Here is a 24,131-nt window from a genome sequence, read left to right on the forward strand (position 1 = left end):
CCAATGCTACAATATACAATGTAGTTCTGTGCAGGCATTAAAAAGTATAAGCTATAGTTAATACTGTGCCTTTCAAAAAGTAAAGGCTTAAAAGATGTTTGTTGATGATAATACTCAGTGCTGAAGCTGTTGCAATGAAAAAAGATTTAGCACATGTCTTTTGGAAAGCAATTTTTCACTAGGTATCATCAAGTCATAAAAACTTTTATACCTGTTGGCTTTATAATCTCAATTTGGGAGATTGATCCTAAAAGAAAAATTTCTAACAGGAAAGAGCGTTATGTGAATTAAGACTTTTATTGTAAAATTATTGATATAAAGTAACATAAATTATAAATGATATAAAGTTTTGATATAATAGTTTCCTAAGGAGTTAGAAACTGTTTACATGGGTTTGATGGAGAACAACTAAGTGCATCTACCCACAGGAATGCCAGGCCATGGTGAAAGTTGCAAAACCCAGGGATGAGGTCGTCTCTGTGTACAGAGATGGAAGGATGTCCAATATGTATTACGGAGTAATTTAAAAAAGAAAGAAACCCAGTGGCCTCTCAGATTTCAGTGAGTGTGTTTCACGGGTGCACATGCCGTTGTGTGCAGCTGCATGCTACAGTCTAGAACGATCTGTAGCCACGTTAGTAGCATTTGCCTCAGAGGCTGGAGAGGGGGACTATTGCTGAGTGCTTTCTCTTTTAATTCTTAAAGGTTCTGTATTGTTTGAGTTATTTTTCAATGAATATATATGTTAGTAAACAAGTTTGTAAAATACTATTTGATAAGAGTACCAGAAAAAAAACTTAAATATCACAATGTTTTAAGAAAATTGTTTTCTTTGTATTGGTGTTCAAAGAGTGTCTGAAAAACGTCCTCCCTTCTGCCAGCTTGAGAAACTGTTTTAAGAGAGCCTTTTCACTGAAGTGACAGGATTTTTACGTAAGGTGTTGTCTGTCAGGTGGCAGCTGGGGCCTGGGCCCATGGCTGGTGGGTGCTGCCATGCTTGGGGCATCTCTTCTGAGGGACATGGCTCTGTGGGTTCTGAGGGAGCCCAGCCCAGGAATCATAATGTTCTAGGCAGAGAAGGTAGAAGTTTCTGTACACTGAAAGCCACACCAACTCCTTGAGGGCACAGAATTCTGGTCTTGAGGAAGCCTGGTTCAATCTTGGGGATCTTTGTTTATCATAATGATAGTTTCCACTTTGGGGCATGGTGGAGTGCCAGGCCTGGGCTTGGCATCCCAGAAATAGTATCTGGAATCCTCACCAAATCCAGCTAAGGAGCTGGATGATGAGATGAGGCCTGCAGAGGTCACGAGTCTGCCGAGCATCACCAAGTGAGTGCTGGCCTCCAGCTGCTTGTGAGTCTTGGGAATCTTGACTTTGATACCACAGTGAGGTGATGTTTCCACTGGTTCAATGCCCACCAGCCAGAATGCGAGAGATAAGAACAGGCTAAGACACATCCAGATTTTGCTGAGTGTTCCTAACTTCACTGCACACCTTGTGCTTGCCCATGAGTGAGCAGAAGAGACAATAGTTATGAGAAAATCAAGTACCTTTGCACCTTTTACGTGTGCACTAAAAGCGTCTCGTCCCTGCTGAGCTGCATACTTGCTTTTTCTATGGTAACATTTATGGGGGATTTTCTCGCTATAAAAGCAATTCATGCTCATGCAGACCATCCAGAATAGAAGCTCTACCAGACGTTATGACCCCTGTTAAGAAGCTGTCGACTGTGTTTTACGCATACACACACATATATCGGACTACATATATAATTTGGTTTCCTGCTTATTTCAGTTATAAAAATAAATATTTCCCATTTTACTTAAAGCCCTTAATAGATTAATTTTAATATCTGTGCGTTATATATCATATAACTGTAGCATAGTTTTCTTAACCATTCTTCTCTATTATGTGATGTTTAAGATGCTACCAGATTTTCCCTGTTATAAATAATGGGAGAAACATCCTTGTATATGAATCTGTGTTTGTAATTCTAAGGTTCTTTCTGATGACTTTCTCACAGTGGCTCAGCACTGGGTCTGTGGCTTTTTTGTTGTTGTTGTTGAGGAAGATTCACCCTGAGCTAACATCTGTTGCCACTCTTCCTCTATTTTGTGTGTGGGCTGCTGCCATAGCATGGCGGCCAACGAGTGGTGTAGGTCCATAACCGGGATCCCGGCCTGTGAACCCAGGGGACCAAAGTGGAAGGCACTGAATTCAACCGCCACGCCACGGGGCTGGCCCCTGGGCCTGTGGCTTTTTATCTTCTCCCAATTTGTCCTCCAATCAAAGGAGGATTTCTTCCTGGGAAGATCCCCCATCATTACCTGATAACCATCTGAGATTCACAACCACTCTTTACTTTCTCTACAAAGCCCTTTCAGCTGATAAACAAATATGAGTAATTCCCCTGCAGCGTGGTGAAGAGGTGCCACTTTCTGGCTCCTTGCAGTTTAGAACAGAGTAGTGAGCATTTCTGTGTAAGCCTGAAATTGGCCAGGGGACAGCCTATTACAACCAATCCTCCTGGACCCAGATTCCCCTCTACAAAGTGTGAGTCACTTTCATGGCAAATCTGTCTTTTCTCTTCTCACCTCCCAGGTTTCGGGGCCTTGTCACAGATGCCAGATGATTTGCATCGACCAGCAAACCGGGCAACGAAATCAAGATGTTTTCCGAAAGCTTTCTGAGAGTCGAGAGAGAAAGGTATGCATGATTGCAAAATACAGCACACTGTTTTAATATCCTGGTGCATTATCTACACCAGAACTATATCCCTAATAGTGCTGAGTAATTTTTAGAATTAGGGGATATTCTAAGGCTGATGGGCTACCATTAAGGTTTCTACCTTGTCTGTGGCACCATCTTATTTTTCCTTTCCATCCATTTCCTCACTCTGTTTTTTTTAACGTGTATTTTTGCTCTCAAATCTTGATAAGGAGATATGGAGTGTAAATAAGAAATAAGTAAATAAGTAGAGTAATTCTATTGTCTCAATCATTATGTTCTTTGCCACAGAGATCTCATGAATTGTAAAACGCCTTGTGGTGAACAGAGTAGCTGCGTAGAAAGAGTCAGTCAATTTCACTATACTAAGCCTGTAAGTCATCTTGAGGGTTAAAATGACTAAATGTTGTTGTTGTGAGTTCCAGATGATAAAAGCTGAACTTCTAACAGATTGATTCTTCAGGAAGATTTATTTCCAGACTCACACTTTCTGTTAGGACTTTGTGTTTGCAGAGAATTCTCAGAAGCCAAGTAAGCAGTCACGCTGCATGGAGCAATTCTTGAAAATTAACTGATATAATGCAAATAATTAATCTCACTCCAGTAATAAGTTGGCAGGTTAACTCATGGTAAAATGTTCGTCACTATTTCCTGTGTTTCTCCAAAATCAGTGTTTTGTTTCACAGTATTTGAGTAACACAGTCTTCCTCCAGATCCGGGATAGATATGGTCTATAGAGGTGTTACACTTTTGTGTTTTACCAACATGTCTGTCTGCTCAGCGGAAGCAGGCGTGTCAACTGGGAGTGTGGGGACTTGAGCCTGCCCCATGCAGGTTGCCAGGAGGAGGGATGGGTGGGCGCAAATACTATGGTGCATGGAAGTAGTATTTCTCAGCATCACTGTAATCCTCGTGTGTACAAATCTTTTAAAATTTTTTTTTAAATTTTGTAATAATTTTAGATTTACAGATAAATGGCAAAGATAGTACAAGGAGTTCTTATGTACTCTTCACTCACATGTGCACAAATCTTAAGGAATTAATTTGGCCCCAGCCCCTAGCCTGGGGCCTGGAACATGGGGGCATCCAACTGATGTTATCACAGGAATGAACAGATCTGGGAGCATGTCACATACTCCAAAGGGTTTTTACTGGCTCACTTGCATTGATGGCAAACCTTGAGTAGACTTACACAACTCTTCATTTTGGACCTTCCATCTTTATTCTGGAGAATTTGGAGGACTTAACCTATATCACACCTTCATAAGGAAAATGCAAGGTTTTGCTGTTATTTTCACAAAATGGCTTTTACATCAGGGAACAGAGCAGAAATTGGCCTGGCAGTGGTCAAAGGCCCAGAGCAGGAAGAGAACCTTCCTGTGGGAAGCTCAGGGTATACAAGAAGGAGAAGAAAGAATGGGTCCAGCAATAAAGAGGGGTGGGGTGACTGTCGGGAAAGGACACCTTAGAATGAGAATCTTTGTGTGTGAAATTAGGATTCTCCTTGTTTCCCGCTACATTCTACTAAGTGACAGATAGGACTTGTCAAATCCCAGTACATGTCTGTAAAGATCTGACTTCTTTTAGTTGAACCTTATTATTTACAAAATTATTTTAACTGCTGAAATAATCTAGCTCGTTGTTGTTGTTGTTGCTGTTGCTGTTTTGTTCACAGGTGAACTTTGGAGTGTACCTGATGCATACGGCTTTGGATTTATCGTCTCCATGTTTCCTGTCTGTAGGATCTCAGGTGCTCCCTGTGTTGAAAGAAAATGCAGAACGCCACCATTTACCTGCTTCTGAAAAACATCAGGATGTTATCTCCTAAATTTCTTTTCAGCGTAAATTAAAATTTCTCTTTTATAACTACTTATTGAAGTTGGCATGTGTGTGGTTCATTAGAACTTGGTCTTTTGAACAAGGAGAGTTTTTTTCCTCTTGGAGGTAGAGAGAGCTTTCGTCCACTTCCTTCCTCCTCTAACTCCTCACTGTCCGCGTGTGCACTGGCCCTGCTCAGGAGGGCAGTTCCAAGGCCTCTGTGCTTTACACGAGGCAAATTCAGCATGAGTGCTGCACCCATAACCAGCAAGGCTCCCATGTGTTTTTGAAGTATGGTAGTTTTAATTAGATGAGTTTGTTTGTTTGTTTGTTTTGTTTTTTTGGTGAGGAAGATTTGCCCTGAGCTACGATCTGTGCCAATCTTCCTCCATTTTGCGTGTGGCTCGCCACCACAGCATGGCTTGACGAGAGGTGTAGGTCCCGCACCTGGGATCCAAACCCACGAACCTGGGAACCCAGGCCGCTGAGGTGGAGCACACCATACTCAACCACCACGCCAAGGGGCCAGTGAGATTTTTAGTGGAGCTCACTGGGAATATTGAACCTCCTCTGTTGTCCCATTTTCCCACGATGTTACTTTAGAAAGAATCTTTAGACTCTCTTCAACCCCTTTGTATAGAAGAAGGCCTCCTGTGCCCAGTGGTCTTGAGGGAATTGGATGTGTCTCTCCCCTCACGTATGTGGAGGAGGTGGGTTTATGCTCAGGGCCCCATAGTGCGACTTGTGGCTACATTCCTTAGGGGAGGTTCGAGCAGGATGTTTATGTGTTGAGCAAAGGCACAGGCCAGCAACCCCTTCCTCTTGCTTCCTATCCCCGCCCACCTTCCTCTCCCCCTTTGAGTTGACTTCTGAGGATTGCTCATGAGCCTGAAGTTACACTCTGTGATGGTGGTGTTATGTGAGCAGTTGCGCTCTCCTTTATAAGCCCATTGGACAGTGTTGGCCCATCCACCCAAGAGCCTTCAAATCCCAGACAAGTGAGAAACGTTTCAAGTCAGGAACTTTCCAGGTTGAGAGATCCCATCTACACTACCTCTGACCAGAGCTCCTGCAGCCTCCAGTTGAATATGTCCAATGACAGAAAGCTCACTCTCTAATGAAGTTACCTGTCCCATCGAGCTGCTCGAAAGTTCCTCCCTGTATTGAGCTGGTATCTGTCCCTGTGACTTCCAGCCATGGGTCTTGCCCTGTCCTCTGGAGCAATGCAGAGCAGGCACTCCTGCATCCATTCTGCCTGAGTCCTTCTGAAGCATGGAGTCCACACGTGAACCCCAGGTCGCTGGCCAGGCCTGCAGCACCTTCCACCTGCATTGTGCATTTGTCCAATCACTTCTCTTCCTCAAACCCCTGCCCATCACTGCCCACAGCATCTTCCTAATGCCAATGTCACTGCTGTTCTCTGCTGCTCAATTGTTTAGCACATCAGATTCAGGCTTCTCTGCTGGATCTAGTCAGGGCCCTTGGGATTAGGAGTCGATTTGCTTTGTTATCTTATTTGTAGGACTTTGTGTCGCTCCCAGTGCCATGTGGGATTTGGAAGATTAGGTGTGCCTCTGTTCTCGAGCGTTGTTGAGAGGGAAGCTTTTGCTTGCGCTCCCATATGGTATGCAGAATTAAGTGTAAGAAGTGGCCTCTTGCTCAGTGGTTCCTGAGGTCAGTGAAAGAGGAGGCAAATAAGGTTACGTGGGAGGTTTATTATTTTTAACTGTTTCTTAAAAATTCAGCCTCTTCCAGGACCCAGCACTACTGCATCGTGTATATGGCCCAGTCCTTGTCAGTTGACCGACTGGAGAACAATGCACTCAGGTGCTGGCCCTCAGACAGGAGGAAACTGTTCCCAGAAGGCACACTGCAGCATTTTCCAAGAATTTGCATCTCATCCAATAGGATGGAAGCCAAGTAAGAAAACATGTTCTGGGGCCAGCCCGGTGGTGTAGCGGTTAAGCACGCAGTGCTCCGCTGCGGCGGCCCAGGGTTCGCAGTTTGGGATCCTGGGCACATACCGACGCACCACTTGTCAAGCCATGTTGTGGCAGCGTCCCATATAAAGTAGAGGAAGATGGGCATGGATGTTAGCCCAGGGCCAGTCTTCCTCAGCAAAAAAAAAAAAAAAGGAGGATCGGCATTGGATGTCAGCTCAGGGCTGATCTTCCTCACAAAAGAAACCAAAACAAAACATGTTCTACAAAAATTTGATCACCTCTCTCATCAACATATTTTCCAGTACAAAGAACAACTTATTTGTTCTTGTCCACGCCCATGTCACTTTTTGCGGTTGATACTTTTGGACTGATTTCATACATTTTAATGCAAATCATCTCCCTGACAGCGTAGTTATTTAATTACTTATCATTATTGATTTAACATTGATCTGTCTCCACCAGACTATAAGCTCCATGAGGAGACGGCCTGAGCCTATTTGGCTCACCTGTGTATCCCCCGTGTTGGCAGATAAGAGGTGCTCAATAAAATTTGGTGATTGACTGGCTTTATTAAAGCTGGCCCTGTTTTTATAATTAATTGATTGATTTTAAATGTAAATTGTCGGTAGGGTCTGATATTGAAATTAGGTTGAGGTTTTAGCTAAAAATATATTTTGTGTATTCTGGAGTGGTTTCATATTCAGACTTCTTGGGCATTTGTGATTCTGTGTCCCTTTCTTGGTTCCCACCTCCTGAAGTTCAGCCTTATGTGCTTCTAAAGGAATATGAAAATCAAGGGCAATGTCATGTCCCTTAAATTTATTTCTAACACCAAATCTCAGAAAGTCAAATTGTGTTTTTTTACATGTCCTGAGTATAGGCAACATCAACATGTCTTTCTGGGTGTTTCCTTCGTGGTCCTTGTAGCGGAGGAGAGGTTCTATTCTATGTGCTTTAGAGTGACTCCTTTGAGGGACGTGGTGGTGCTGACTTCTTCCCATTGAGACTCAACCTTGTCCCCTCCTTAGCCCTGTGGGATGGGAAAGGGCAGGCAGTGATTCTTTCCTTCTGTTGAAAGATGTTCATTCATTTGCTTTCATTTAATTTGTGACAAATAGGTTGTAGGGCTACAGAAATGAAAGGAACAGACCATGCATTCAAGAATCTCACCATAGAGACAAGACCAAGAGAAGACAGACCAGTAAATAGTCAGGTGTGATACGGAATGTTTCAAAAACATGCTACACTCTGATGCATGCATTTGTTGTTTGGGGTTTACCTAAAGTGTCCGGGCGGTGTCATTTGGTGAGAAGATTCTAGAGCGGTCAAAAGTACACTTGGATATTCTTGGATATTAGTCCCTGATGTTATGGTTTGACTTCTAGGCTGAGCTAGATGGCCTGCTTTCCAGGTCACACAGGCTCAAACTCATTTGGGACCTGGCCCTCCATACACATTCCATATTTGGTCTTATCTATGTGAAAATAGAATACAGTGTTTATAACAGTATTTTTAATAACCAAAGCTTGAAAGGACCTAAATGTCCATTAACAGGAGAATGGATAAAAGGTGGTAGTGAAAATGAAGGGATTAGGACACAATGTTGAGAGAAAGAAATAATTTTCAGGGGCCGGCCCGGTGGCTTGGCGGTTAAGTGCGTGCGCTCCGCTGCTGGCGGCCCGGGTTCGGATCCCGGGCGCACACCGACGCACCGCTTCTCTGGCCATCCTGAGGCCACATCCCACATACAGCACCTAGAAGGATGTGCAGCTATGACATACAACTATCTACTGGGGCTTTGGGGAAGGAAAAAAAAAAAGGAGGAGGATTGGCAATAGATGTTAGCTCAGAGCCAGTCTTCCTCAGCAAAAAGAGGAGAATTAGCACAGATGTTAGCTCAGGGCTGATCTCCCTCAAAAAAAAAAAAAAAAAAAAAAAGAAATAATTTTCAGAATACATGCTGTAAGATTGTAGTCTAAAAGATGAAAAAAATTAAGCAAAATACATTGCTTTAGGGATACATACATATGTAGTAAAAGTATAAAGAAATAGATGGGGTGATAAATTACACGTTTTGGGCGTGGGGAACTAGAAACAGGGAAGGTATGCACAGGCTTTGGCTTTACTGGGAATGTTTTATTCCTTAAGCTATAGGTTAGTAGGTACAGGGTGCTGGTTGTATTATTCTTTATATCTTTTCAAATAACTTAAATACTTAATAATAATTATTTTTAAAAGTTTTTGGAAAAATTCCTCTTAAGTTCACTTTCCCTTGCTCAAAGAGCACAACACCGAATAAGTGAAGGTGTCCATCCTGCTGAGGTGCCATCCCTGTCCCTGCAACGAAGCCAAAGGCGGGCCCATGAGAGCAGGGGCCTGCACTTGGGCTAATGGATTTGCTATGTTGGTAGCAGATAGTGTTGTCTGGAACTTATGAATAGAAATTTTTAAAAAGATTTTATTTTATTGTAGTAAAAATACTTAATATGAAATCTACCCTCTTAACAAATTAAATGTACAATACATTATTGTTGACTGTAGGTACCATGTTGTATAGCAGATGTCTAGAGCTTATTCATCTTGATTAACTGAAAATTTATGCCCTTTGGTTAGTAACTACCCATTTTCCTCTTCCTCCAGCCCCTGGCAACCACCATTCTAGTCTTTGATTCTATGAATTCGACTATTTTAGAAACCTCATATAAGTGGAATATATGGTATTTGCCTTTCTGTGTCTGGCTTATTTCACCTGTCATAAATGTCCTCAGGATTCATCCATGTTGCAGAATTTCCTTCTTTTTTAAGGCTGAGCAGTATTCCATTGTATGTATATACCACATTTTCTTTATCCATTCATCTGTCAATGGACATTTAGGTTGTTTCCACATTTTGGCTATTGTGCATCGTGCTGCAATGCACATAGGAGTGCTAATATCTCTTTGAGATCCTGATTTTAATTCTTTTGGATAAATACCCAGAAGTGGGATTGCTGGATCATGTGGTAGTTCTATTTTTAATTTTTTGAGGAGCCTCCATACTCGTTTCCATAGCAGCTCCATCATTTTGCACTCCCACCAACAGTGCACAAGAGTTCAAGTTTCTCCACGTCCTCACCAACACTTGTTGTCTTTTGGTTTTTTGATGATAGCAGTGTGAGATGATATCTCATTGTGGTTTAATTTGCATTTCCTTGATGATTAGTAACATTGAGCATTTCTTCATAACCTGTTGGCCGTTTGTATGTCTTATTTGGAGAAATGTCTATTCCAGTACTTATCCCATTTTTTAATCTGGTTATTAGTTGTTTTTTTTTTTTTGCTATTGAGTTGTAGGAGTTTCTTATATATTTTGGAGCTTAACCCATTATCAAATACATGGTTTGCAAATATTTTCTCCCATTCTGTGGGTTGCCTTTTCACTCTGCTGATTGTTTCCTTTGCTGTTCAGGCACTTTTTAGTTTGATGTAGTCCCACTTATCTGTTTTTGTTGTCTGTGCTTTTGCTGTCATATCCATGAAATTGTTGCCAAGACCAATGTCATGAATCTTTTCCCTTATTCTTTCTTCTAGGAGTTTTATAGTTTCAGGTCTTATGTTTAAGTCTTTAATCCATTTTGAGTTGAGTTTTGTGTATGGTGTAAGATCAAGGTCCAATTTTATTCTTTTGCATTTGGATATCCAATTTTCCCAATGTCATTTGTTGAAGAGACTATCCTTTCCCCATTGTGTATTCTTGGCACCCTTGCTGAAGATCAATTGACAGTATATTGGTGAGTTTACTTCTGCGCTCTCTGTTTTGTTCCATTGGCCCATATGTCTGTCTTTATGCCAGTACCATATTATTTTGATTATTGTAATATATTTTGAAATCAGAAAGTGTGATACCTCCAGATTTGTTCTTCTTTCTTAGGATTTATTTGGCTATTTATAGTCTTTTATGGTTCCATATGAATTGTAGAATTGTTTTTTCTATTTCTGTAAAAAACGCCATTAGGATTTGATAGGGATTGCATTGAATCTGTAGATCGCTTTGGGTGGCTGCGTATTTAAACAATATTAAGTCTTTCAATCCATGAACATGGGATATATTTCCACTTGTTTATGTTTTTTTTTTTTAAAGGTTGTCTTCTATAATTTTTATTTATTTAGTTTTCCCCCAAAGCCCCAGTAGATAGTTGTATGTCATAGCTGCACATCCTTCTAGTTGCTGCACGCAGGACATGGCCTCAGCATGGCCAGAGAAGCAGTGCGCCAGTGCAGGCCCGGGATCCGAACCCGGGCCGCCAGCAGCGGAGCGCGCGCACTTAACCACTAAGCCATGGGGCCGGCCCTGGTTTATGTTTTCTTTAACTTCTTTCATCATCATTTTGTGGTTTTCAGTATACAGGTCTTTCACCTTTTTAGTTAAGATTATTCCTAAGTATTTTATTCTTTTTGGCTGTTATTGTAAATGGAATTGTTTCCTAATTTCCTTTTCAGATAGTTTATTTTTAGTGTACAGAAACGCAACTGATTTTTATATGTTGACTTTGTATCCTGCAACTTTACTGAATCTGTTTATAAGTTCTTTTTTTTTTTTAAATTTTTTATTTATTTATTTATTCCCCCAAAGCCCCAGTAGACAGTTGTATGTCATAGCTGCACATCCTTCCAGTTGCTGTATGTGGGACGCGGCCTCAGCATGGCCGGAGAAGCGGTGCGTTGGTGCGCACCCGGGATCCGAACCCCGGGCCGCCAGCAGCGGAGCGCACGCACTTAACCGCTAAGCCACGGGGCCGGCCCTGTTTATAAGTTCTAACAGATTTTTTTATGGACTCTTGAGGATTTTCTATGTATAAGATCATGTCATCTGTGAACCAGGATAATTTTACTCCATCCTTTCTGATATGGATGCCTTTTATATCTTTTTCTTGCCTAATTGTTCTGGCTAGGACTTCTAGTACTGTGATGAGAAATGGCAAGAGTGGGCATCCATGCCTTGTTCCTGAACTTAGAGTTTTTCACCATTAAGCATGATTTTAGCTGCGGGCATTTCATATATGGCCCTTATTACGTTGAAGTACTTTTCTTCTATTCCTAGTTTGTTGAGAGTTTTTATCATGAAAGAGTGTTGCATTTTGTCAAATGCTTTTTTTGCATCTATTTAGATAATCGTGATTTTTAGCCTTTATTCTGTTGGTGCATCACATTAACTAATTTTTGTATGTTGTTGCCTCCTTGCATCCAAGGAATAAATCCCAGTTGGTCATGCTGTATGATCCTTTTAATGTGCTGTTGGATTTGTTTTGCTGGTATTTTTTTGAGGATTTTTGCATCTATGTTCATCAGGGATATTGGCCTGTGGTTTTCTTTTCTAGTCTAGTTTGGGTAAGAATAATGCTGGCATCATAAAATGAGTTTGGAAGTGTTCCCTCCTGTTCATTTTTGGGGAACAGTTTGAGAAGGGTAGGCTTTAATTCTTCTTCAAATGTTTATTAGAATTCACCAGTGAAGCCATGGGGTCCTCTTTTTTGCTTCTCTTTTTTGGGTGATTTTTTGATTACTGATTTAATCTCCATACTTGTTATAGGTCTGTTCAGACTTCCTGTGTCTTCATGATTTAGTCTTGGTAGATTGTACGTTTCTAAGAATTTATCCATTTCTTCTAGATGACCCAGTTTGTTGGAGTATAATTGTTCCTACTAGTCTCTTATGATCTTTTTTCTACCATCAGTTGTAATATCTCTTCTTTCTTTTATGATTTTATTTATGAGTTCCCTCTTTTTTCTTAGTCTAGCTAAGAGTTTGTCAATTTTATTTTTTCAAAAAAAACCAATGCTTACGTTTCGTTGATTTCTTCTATTGTTTCTCTACTTTCTATTTCACTTATTTCTGCTCTCATCTGTTATTTCCTTCCTTCTGCTAACTTTGGGCTTGGTTTGTTTTTCTTTCTTTGGCTCCTTGAGGTGTAAAATTAGGAAAGCCATATTGTTTATTTAACAAATTACTTTGCTTTTGATACAAGTAAAAACATTATAAAAATAAGCCTCATTCATGATCTCTGGTGGCTACTGTGCATCTCCCATTGAACCGGAGAGCAATCATGAGAAAAAAAACCACGGTTCCTGTATTCGGTGAGCTTGGTGGTTCATATCAGACAATCACCAGACCATGGTGCTTTGATGGGGTCCAGGGGGCTGGGGCACATCTAGGAGTGAGAAGGTCAGCCTACGGGGGAGGAAGGGAAAGCCCTGCAAAGATGGTCAAAGCAGTGACAGACAGCTGTCCAAGCTGAAGTTGTCATGTCCACTCCCACTCACAAATATCTCTGGTCTTCAGGGCCTTCGGCAAGAGAAGAGATGAAAGACAATTTTGGAACATGCCCCAAACTTGCAGCTGTGGTGACAGAAGTTAAGCACTGCAAGGCCCACTCCAGTGAGTGGCCTTTGCTCTTTAGAGTCACCTTGCCCTGATCAGAAGAAGCCTGTGGGACCAACTGCGCCCCATCTTTCTCAGCTTTCCTTTATCTGGGAGGAGGTGGTGAGCAGCTGAGGAGAGCACAGGTTGCAGGGATCCACTGTTAGAACTGAACACCAGCTGGCACTTGAGTGTTCTGATGCAAAGGGCCTGCTGGGGGACCGTTGGCAGGGGATGTAGCCTTCACCGGGCAGGCAGTGTTCCAAGTACCCAACATCTCTGAGAAAGGCCGAGGCTCTTCTCGCTGCAGAGAGAGTTCAGGGCGCACCTGGCAGCAGAAGGAAAGCTGGGGTCCACCTGGCAGCCTTTTTCCAATTCTCCTCTTTTGTGGTGACAGAATTAACTTCTATGTATCTCATATTGCAAATCCCCATATTAAAATCATGGCAAACATTAGCCTATATGAGCAAGTTATTGGACATCTCTAAGCCTCATCTGAAAAGTGAAGAAACCACAGTACTTATCTCATAAAATTGTTTAAGAATTTAATGAGTTATTTTGTGTTTAGCAACAGTGTCTCAAAATAATTATGCCTGAGAAAGCCACGTCTACCATCTGGTGGCAGCATTAAGTAAGTGCAGATTTTCTTCCTCCAAGAGGCTGAAAACTAGTTCAGATTGGGTCAGCAAATCCTAAACAGAGGGATAGCAGACATTAGGGCACTTCTGGCTCTCTGCCTGCCTTCCTTAACGGACCAGCTCTGAGAAGTTTTTCATTATTGATTTTGGAGTCCTTTAAAAGTTAGTTTCTGAATTATTTCTTGGTCATATTAATTTTCAACCTATATTGCATTAACCATTGTTTTGGTCATCCCTATTTTTCTTAGGATTCTTTTTAAGGATGCTGCTTTGAATTGCCTGTTTCACCAGGTTCTCTCTCTTTCTCTCTCTTTCTCTTAAGTTTTAATACATATAGTACCCAGTCTCAGCAGCAGATACAGGTTTTGTGGGCCTGAAGATTGTACAATTTTAAAGTCATCTTTAAGGAAAAGAATACAAAATAAAAATTAGGTACAAAAATGAACTTTTACTTTGCATGAGAAAACCCCTCTGGGAGGGTCTATGCAAGTGAGAGGCTGTGATCTTAAGCTTTGTTACTTTCCCAACAATCCACATTTGCCCGGATTTCTTGCTACTCTGCTGCAGCTCAGCACCATTCAGCCTCTCAAAGGTTACTTTGTTCCTGTTTTTTTGTAGTTTACAGACTAAACCACATTTTATTCACTTTCTAAAACAAACAGCTAGGAAGACCTGTCCCGGTCTTTTCTCTCCTACCTGTCCCGGTCTTTTCTCTCCTACCTGTGGGTGGAATTGTTTCATCATCACTCTGAGATAGTGGCTCACCCTGGACACTGCTCGCTCCCATTGGGACTGAGACCTGAGGATGTCCTTTCCACACAGGTGTTGGAGTTCCCTGTTACAGGAAGCATGTTGCTATAGACTAAATGTTTGTGTCCCCCACAAGATTTGTGTGTTGAAACTTAATCCCCAATGTGATGGTATTAGGAGGTAGGGCCTCTGGGAGGTGATTAGGTCATGAGGGTGGAGCCTTCATGAGTGGAATTAGTGCCCTTATAAAAGAGGTCCCAGAGAGCTCCCATGCCCCTTCTGCCATGTGAGGACACAGCGAGATGACATCTGTGAACCAGGAAGTGGGCCCTCACCAGACACTAAATCTGCTGGCACTATAAGAAGTAAATTTCTATTGCTTATAAGCCACCCAGTCTATGGTATTTTTTTATAGCAGCCCGAACAGACTAAGACACATATGTCATTATCAGAAAGTATTACTCTCTCATCTCCTCCTGAGGCACAGGGAAATATTATGTCATGTTTATCCACAGTTTGGTAAAATATAGGGTTTTTGTTTTTTTTAAACTAAACTTTTAAGCAGAAAAGATGAAATTACCTTATGAAAAAGGATTGGAAATTTGACACTCAAGACCCTTCTCCCCCCACCCAATTGCTTTCTGGTGGCTGAAATCAATGTACACTATTTTTGTATTCAGTGTTTTACTCTAAACGTTTGGCTTACTTCAACATGGCCTTCATAAATATGTTAAAAGGATGCACAGTTGCAATAATGTATTATGAGTAATGAAAATATTCCTCTATTAATAGATATTTAAGTTCCAGTTTTTAATTTTATAAGTAAGACTGCAGTAAACTTTGTTTTTGAACATGGCTATTTAGTATTTACTTATTCATTTAATTTTGCTTCTGCTAAATTATTTCCTATTAACATCAGTGGGATTCAAGGACAATTGTTGTGAAGATATTGCTGGGTGTAGTCATAACGTTTTCCAATAGAAATATACCAATTTAAAACTGTAGTGTTTCAACAGTATGCAGGCCCCACTATTTCAGGTTCCCTAGGCTTGGGCTCCCAGGTGTATTGTAAGGGAAATATACTCCATTTCTTCCTTGTTGTAGCCCCTTATGTTTATGGCAACTTGTTAGTTCCGAAGAGGCAGCAGGCATAGTCTGAACAAAATGAGCCAGAATGGCTTCGGGATATAGAGAAGGCAGGAGTGCACCTGGCAATGGGAAGGGGGGAGGGTAAGGGAAACTCTGCCAAGTGAATGGAGTGACCCCACCATTTCCCCACCCATTTCTAGCGAGGGTAGGAGGAGGAAAGAGGCACGCCCACTCCCAACATCTGTGAGGCCAAGGGCGAAAGTTCAAGTAGAAGCTCATATGCCATATGGCTAAATATTTGAAATTCATAAATCAAACAAAATGTTAAGTAAAATATGTTTTATCTTCCTAGTTTGACAAATATACCTTCATAACAACTTGGAAGGAATTCTGACTTCTTGGCACTCTGCACAGGATCAGGATGGCATGAGGAGAGCTGGCTCAGCCCCTGGTTGTCAGCCATGACTTACATCCTTTCTCTTCCACCCCTGAGCCACGAATCCCAGATGTGTGGACACCTAGGCCTGCACATCCAAATTCTGTCTATACCCCCTGCAAATGGCCACTCTTGAGCTTCTTCTCAGGCCTAGGGGTGCAGCAGGGTCCACCCTTAGGAGGATCATCCAGGAGAGAGACATAATAGGACTCAGAAATGTGTTCAGAGTCATTGGGGCAGGGGTTGCTGTGGTCCCAGGTGCCTGGAGAACCATCTAGAGAGACCAGCTTGGTTTCCTGGTGGGCATAACCTCTTGACCCTATGGACTCCTTGCCTTTTGGGGAGGGGTGGGCAGAGTGAGGCCCTCTAAAGCATGGAGTCTAAGGTAGAGGCCCCTCTTGCTCTGGGCTAAGGGAAGTACTGGTAGGAACTTTTCTGGAGAAAGTAAACTACCCCAGAGAGAGGACCTAAAGATACTCAAAGAAAAAGCCATTTGCCTACTGGCTTGGTCTACATTGAAGCCCACCAGACAAAGTGCCTCTGTTCTACCCTGGAGCTTCCAATCAGTTTTTAATATGAATGAACAGCTGAGGATCACAAGACCTTTAGGATGACCTCTACCATAAAAGAAAAAGACTGAGAGAATGAGAAGAAAAAACCCTTCAAAGAACACAGAAATAGTGCAATGAAATGAAGAAAACTTTAAAGAAAATGTAATTAATAATATCAGGGAAATCTTGGAAACAAGAATAAGATACTTTCAAAAAGGAAAATCAGAGAACAAGAAAGAGATCTTTTTTTGTGTGTGTGAGGAAGATTAGCCCTGAGCTAACATCCATGCCGATCTTCCTCCACTTTATGTAGGATGCCGCCACAGCATGGCCTGACAAGCGGTGTGTGGGTGCACGCCCGGGATCCAAACCTGGGCCGCCAGCAGCGGAGCACGTGCACTTAACTGCTACGCCACGGGGCCGGCCTCCTGATTTTTTTTAATAGTAAATATTTTATTTTATCTATTTAATCTAGTTATTTATTTATTTTCGTGAGGAAGATTGGCCCTGAGCTAACATCTGTTGCCAATCCTCCTCTTTTTTGCTGAGGAAGATTGGCCCTCGTCTAACACCCGTGCCCATCTTCCTCTACTTTATATGGAACGCTGCCACAGCATGGCTTGATATGTAGTGCCTGGGTCTGCACCTGGGATCCGAACGTGGGAACCCTGGGCTGCTGAGGTGAAGCATGCGAACTTAACAGCTACACCACCGGGCCGGGCCCCCAATCTTCCTCTTTTGGCTGGAGGAAGATTGGTCCTGAGCTAACATCTGTGCCAATGTTCTTCTATTTTGTATGTGGGACACCGCCACAGCATGGCTTGATGAGCGGTGCATAGGTCCATACCCAGGATCCAAACCTGCGAACCCCAGGCCACTGAAGCGGAGTGCACGAACTTAACCACTACACCACTGGGCAAGCCCTGAAAGAGTTCTTGAAAATTAAAAACATGAATGCTGAAATAAAAAATTCAGTAAAAGAAAAGGAACATATAGCTGAGGAAATCTCTCAGAAAGTAGGACAAAATAATCCAAGAGATTAACATGGTGGAAAAGTTAAGAAAATTAGAGAATGTGTTTAGTGGTCCAACATCCAAATAACAGGAGTTCCAGAAAGAGCAAGCAGAGAAAACTATGAAGAAAAAATTATCAAAGACATGATGTAAGAACATTCCCACAAATCAAAGAACAGGATCTCTAGGGTAAAAATACCAATGGAGTATCAACATGATAAATGAAAAAGACCTTACACCAGAGCACCTAATCATGAAATTTCAGTATATTGGGAATAATGAGAGGGTTCAAAAGCTTTCAGAGAGAGAGAAAAGAAAAATTTATATATACAAAGTAGATGATCACCATACCACAGATCTTCTCCATGGCAACAATGAAGCAATGCCTCAAACTGCTGAGTGAAAATCATTTTCAACCGACAATTATATATCACATGTGGTAGACTGTGTGATTCCTCATATCTGGGTACTCATGCCTCTTTGCAATGTGACTTTGTTTCTCCTCCCATCAAGGAATGGAATCTATTCCCCCTACCCCCTTGAATCTAGGCTGACCTTGACTTATTTTGACTAAAAAAGTGGCAAAAGTGACACAGCATAAATTCTGAGCCCACGGCTCAAGAGACCCTACAGCTTTTACTCTTAAACTCTTAGAATGCTACCCTAAAACTGCCAATGGGAAGAAGCCAGGTCTACCTTACTGGATAAGAAGCCACATGAAGGAGAGATGAGCCATCCCAACTGCAGCCCCTGAGACAACCAGCTGACAGCCAGCATACGTTACCAGACATGGGTGGAGGCCATTTTAGTCCCACCAGCCCCCAGTCAAGCTTCCAGAAGACTGCAGCTGCATGAGTGACCCCAGCTGGACCCAGCCCAAATTGCTCACCCATAGAATTGAGAGCAAATAAAATAGTTATTGTTATAAGCTACTACATTTTGGGGTGGTTTGTTATGCAAGAAAAACTAAATAAAACAGAAATTGGTACCAAGAAGTGGAGTGCTGCCATAGCAAAAACCTAAAGCGTGTGGTGTTGGTTTTGGAACTGGGCAGGGGCCAGAGGCTGGAAAGGTGGTGAGGAAACAGCTATTTGAATCCACATGCAGATGAGGCCTTTCCAGGGTAGCTCCTCAGATACAACTCCTTTGATCCAGAGACCTCTGACCTAAATAGACAAGTTTTCTGCCCCTTAAACACCTAATATACAATGGTGAGACTGGGACGGAATAACTTCAATAGATACTTTCATTCAAAAATAGAGATACTGGGTAGCAGTCACTGATCCATAGCAATTCTGAACTCCAGCCAGGCACATGTTGCCAGTTCCTCCTACTCTGGGTGAGTAGGGCCTGGTTCTGCTTCCTGGGATGGTTCTTAAGTTCACTGTTCTCCATGGCTCTTAGCTCCAACTTCTGGTAGATCAATGGCTCCATGTTTGCAGTGAGCAGCTTTCTTAGTCTGCTTCTTACCCATTGCAGGTTGGAGTTCCAGAGCTCTCTTTTTATTTTGAATAATCTCACTTTCTTTTAGTGCAAGCTTGCTGTGATTTCATCAATTCAACTATCTTAACAACTTTGTGGATTTTCTGTATATCTTATTGGGTTTTACTCCAGGTTCCAAACACTACATCCATAATTCTTTCTCATTTGGACCTGTCAGGCTGCTATGGCACAACACCCTTAAGATTCTTAGAAGCCCTTTTGCCTAAATGAGAGGATTTATACTTATAGTATAAGGTATATTTATACTTATAAAGTATAAGTATATTTATACTTATAGTATAAGGCAATACTAGGCATTGCCTTAAATCTCTCTGAGGTCTTAACAAAGGATCTTATAGCCACATTTTTGGATTGATCTTTAGCAAGGTCATTTGCTACCTGGACTGACTTGGGATGAGAAATTGTTTTATTTCACAGCCCAGGAAGTCTTAGGCCCTCTGTATTTCCTCTAAATTCTGCTTGCAAACAAATACCTCATTCTATGCAGCTCAAAGCACCTAAAAGATGCTTTCAACATGTTAAGGAGATCAGCCAAGACCCCAAGTTCATTAGATACATTTTCTATCTTCCAAATTACTGTGGGAAATTGTTTTGCCAATTGTTTCATTGCTACGTAACACAGGTAATTACACTCCCAGTCTTCAGTAGTAATTTTCTTACCACTTTTCCTAGGCTAGACCTGGCTTTTTCATATGGTAGTCTCAGGTCAACATTCTAAGAGGGTGAGAGCAGATGCTATAAGGCTTCTTGACGCCTAGTTTCAGAAGTCACACAATGCCACTTCCAATATATTATATTTGTCAAAGCAAACCACAAAGCCATCCCCATTCAAGGAGTGGGGAAATAGACTCGACCTTTTGATGCTCTGGAGAAGTAGTCACGTCATATTGCAAAATGGTAAGGAGAAAAGGGATGGGAAGAATTACTGTGGTCATCTTTACCCACAAAACTCCCACACCAAGGCAAACATGAGAATAGAGAATAAAGATACTTGCAGACATAAAGTTCTCAAAAATTTATCTTTTCTCAGGAAGATATGGGGGTATGTACTTATAAAAATTGAAGGTGTAAAAAAGAATAAGACAAATGATCTGGGAATCAAGGGCTCCCACAGAAGAGAGGAGCCAAGGAAATCTCCAGGAGGATAGAGCTGAGAAAGCCATACTCTAAATTGAAGGAGGATGGAGGACTCCCAGAGGAATGTCTCCAAGAAAATAGAGGGGAAAATAGAGTACTGCTCAATTATTTGACAGTATTGAGAATGGCATTTTCAGAGAGGTGGCAGGATATGAGAAGATTTAACCAGTTGTTTAAGAAAAATATAAGCAAGTGAAAAAAACTGAGGCAAATATTAACTTTGGGAAAAACAAAAAGTTGCACAGGAAAGGCCACGTAATCAGGTGCACTACTTGGCACAAAAGTGAACAATATTAACATAATCCTCGTTTTAAAAATCACTGAATAGGGGGCTGGCTGGTGGCGCAAGCGGTTAAGCGCGCGCGGTCCGCTGTGGTGGCCTGGGGTTCACGGGTTCAGAACCCCGGCGCACACTGACGCACCGCTTGGCAAGCCATGCTGTGGCGGCGTCCCACATAAAGTGGAGGAAGATGGGCACGGATGTTAGCCCAGGGCCAGTCTTCCTCAGCAAAAAAAAGAAGAGGAGGATTGGCAGATGTTAGTACAGGGCTGATCTTCCTCACAAAAAAAAAAATCACTGAATAAGAATTTAACTAAAATGATGGTAAAACTATATTGGGATGATAGAGAAAGGGAAGTGGTCTGTAATGAAGCTGAAATCCTCATGTAGCATGATAGAAAGTCCGTGTGTTGTCTAAAATTCATAGATCAAAGCTTAACATTGTACTTACATTATTTAGAAATTAGTGTCTCTGGGAAGTGGGGTGTGGAGGTTGTAAAAGAGGGGGCTGATTTTTTGTTATCACTTTTTATTACTCTTGACCTTTTAAACTAAGAGAAATTATTACATTACTAAAAAAGAATGATTTCAAAAAATAGGTTGAGAAAAAAACACATTGGCTGTGAATCAGAGGAAAAAATTATTGCTAAGAGCAGTTTCAAGGGAGTTGTCAGTGTAAAAATCCTTAAAAAAGAATTAAAGATAACCTATATGATTAAAAATTTTAAAGTTTTCATTTTAGATGCCAGTCGCTATTTGAAGTTTTAAGACTAAAATTGAGTAAGGCAAATTCCAATCCTGAACATCTTATAGTTTAGTAGGCTAGGCCTATAGGTAAGCTGGTATTGACAATGCAACGTGAAAAGTGCTATAATAGGGACATATAGGAAGTAATTTGAGACCACAGAGGAAAGAGAGACAGAGATGATCCTTGTTTGGGGTGGAGTTGGAGATGACTCTCTAGAAGAGTTGACCTTGGAAATGAGGGTTGAAGGATAAGTGGGTTCAGCTGGCCCACTGGATAGGGAAGAAAATTCTAGCCTGAGAAGCTCACCATGAAAAAATCTCAGCATGTTTGGGAAAGGGTAATAATTCACTGTGGCTTGAAACGGGGTGAAGTGGGGAATGACCAGAGACGAGCCTGGAATAGTAGACTGGGGCAGAGTTTAGAGGGTCTCATGAATCATGCTAAGGGGGTTGGCATGCAAGGATTTTGCCCTAAGATGTCACACATCAAATGCACATCTTAGAATGATCACTGGATCTGGGGAAGCCAGTGAGGGATCAAATGCAGGATGCAAGACTAGGGAAGGGAGACTCAGAAGAGTAGCATAGGAAGTGAGGGCTAGACAGGAGGAAAGAGTTGAGAAATATTTCAGAGGCTGATTCAGTGACAGGTCATAGTGGCCAATTGCAGGATACAGGATTCGAAGATGACTCTGATGTTCATTCATTCCTCAGACATTTATTGTGTGCCTTTTCTGTGCTAGGCACTCTGCCAGGCACTGGGGGGTATCGGGTTGAATACAGCCTGGTCCCTCCGCTATGGGGAACTTTCAGTTTAGTAGAAACACAGAGAATAAATGAACAGTAACTGTAGCTGTGAAGCTTTATTCTCAAGAGGAGAACGGAGCCCAGAGGGACTCGAGAAGACGCTGCTAAAGAGGGAGAAGGTAAACCCAGCGTGGCTAAAACTATTGAAGCTGAGGGGAAGAGAGTTTGGGAAAGGAGTGATCCATGGTGACAGATGCTGCCAAGCAAATGGGTAGTAAGGCTGAGGTGTCCCCCAGATGAGGCAGTTAGGATGGCATCGATGATCTCAGAACAGCAGAGAGGGTTGCTCACCAGATGTCTTAGGATGTGGAGCAAAGAGGTAGTGAAGATGCTGAGAGATGAATGTAGCTTTCTCTTTCAGAAGCTGGTCAGAAAGTGAAGAAGAGATAAGCCAGTGAGAGACAGGCTTCATAAAGATGTAGCTTTTAAGATGGAAAACACTTGAGTATTTATTCTCATCAGGACCAGCTATATAACTTGTGGAGCCCAGTACACAATGAAAATTCGAGGCCTCTTGTTAAAAACTAATTAAAAATTTTAAGACAGCAACAGCAGAGCATGAAACCAGTGTGGGCCCGTCTCAGTGCAGGGCCCTGTGTGACTGCACTGGGCTCATGTCAGGAAGCCAGCCCTGAATCTCAGAGGAAGGAGCCCAGGGAGGAAGGAAGAAGGGGGCTGGATCAGTGACAGAGCCTGGCCCCAGAGCAGTTGGGAAGGGAGGGACTCAGGGTCCAGATGGAGGTAGAGACTCCAGCAGGAGGAAAAACAGGGCTTTGGTCATCTCCTGAGATGGGGGAGATGGAGGACGGAGATGGAAGATGGAGAGGAGTGGGTCCTGGAAGGGGAGGAGTTCATGCTGGAGAGATGATTTTCTTCATTGAATAATCTGTAGGTACAGGAATGTGGCAGAGGTTTGCGGCAATATGCGGGGCGTGGGAGGCCACATTGAGCAGTTCTGGGGAAACTGGGGTGGAAAAAGGGTTACTGAGAGTGGTCCCACTGCCAGCAGGCACTTTGCAGATGGGGCAGGAGCAAGCCAGGGACCTGCTGGACAGGTGAGGCCGGGGGAGCAGTGTGGCAATGAGGCCCCTGAGATGATGGGCTGGGATTTATGTTGGGACAGCGATGAGAAATGGGGTGGCCAGAGGACTGGAGGGCTCTCTCCATGAGGAGGGAATTGGCAAAGGAAGTGGGAAGGTAGGGGCCCTGGGTCAAAGGAGTGGAATTTGTGGGTTTAGTATTCTGGTCACTAGCTGATGGTGAAGTTGGCATAGTGCCTGTCTAGAAGACTAAGGGTTAAATAGCAAAAGTGAAGAGAGCTAGAAGTTCTGCTGGAATGAGCAGAAGTGTCATGGATCATTGTTATTTTAAGACCAGGCATAAATATGCATGTGTGACAGGGAGAGTCCACGGAAAGGGAAGGTGGAAGGTGCAAGTGAAAGGGCTACGTATGACACCAGGGTGTCTTTCCCCCCTGGCAACCAGAAGAAAGGGCGAGAGACACGTTGTAGAGCCGCCTTGTGAAGACGCGGATGTTGAGAGCGATCGGGTATTACCCATGCAAACCATATGAGGTATGGGGAACCGCGAACCTGGCCATATCCTGCGAATGGAGAGAACTATGAATTCTTATTGGAAACGAAGGGGGTCGCCCGCGAGCAGCGAGGAGAGCGATGGGAGGCAGAGAGGAGCCCCGCTGCTCCGGCAAGGCCAAGGAGGACGGGCTGCAAACCTTCCCCCCGAGCCCCTCCGTTATGCGCGGGTCCCTAGCTCTCCGCTGCCCCTCCGCAATTCGGTGGCCTCCACAGAACGGCCTCCGCAGCCCCACAAAGTCCACTTAGGGCTTTCGGAGACCTAACTGGTTAAGAAGCCATGGTGATGCAGAGGGTCAACCAGCACCCACCAGGCGGCCCGGGAGCCAGGCCCAGCACTGGGGGCCCGAAGCGGAGCCTCACAGTCCCCCAGGCCTCTCGCCTGGCGCTCCCTGGGCTTATCTCCTAAGAAAAGCTGCCTGGGTTCCCCTGCTGGTCCTCCTCCTTCTTAGCTTCCTTCTCTCCAAGAGGAACCTCCTCCGTAACCCTCCCCTGGGCTCCAGGTGGCTGCCACTACCCCGCTTGCTGCCGGGGGCCGGCTCCCTCGCCTCCTGGTGCCGAGCTGGGGTTTTCCGAATCCCGGCGGCGGGAGCCCAGCCGCAGCCGCCTTCATCTGGAAAGAGTTAAGCCCTCTCCCGGATTGGGGAGAAGCCAGAGGACGGCCATGGGCCCCTCCGCTCCCGCCCCCTCCCCCTCGGGTTC

General features: G+C 43.1%; 1 protein-coding gene across 1 annotated transcript in view; it reads left to right on the forward strand.

Moving 5' to 3' along the window:
* Positions 1-4,595, forward strand: part of MOCOS (molybdenum cofactor sulfurase) — a 54,072-nt gene extending 49,477 nt beyond the window's left edge. Inside the window, exons 14-15 of the mRNA XM_058557013.1 lie at positions 2,605-2,709; positions 4,406-4,595. Coding sequence (XP_058412996.1) covers positions 2,605-2,709; positions 4,406-4,558 — 258 coding nt within the window. The 3' untranslated portion in view covers positions 4,559-4,595. The remainder of the gene's footprint in view (positions 1-2,604; positions 2,710-4,405) is intronic.
* The last annotated feature ends 19,536 nt before the right edge of the window (positions 4,596-24,131 follow it).

Source organism: Diceros bicornis, chromosome 16 (genome assembly GCF_020826845.1).
Source record: "Diceros bicornis minor isolate mBicDic1 chromosome 16, mDicBic1.mat.cur, whole genome shotgun sequence".
Lineage (NCBI taxonomy): Eukaryota > Metazoa > Chordata > Mammalia > Perissodactyla > Rhinocerotidae > Diceros > Diceros bicornis.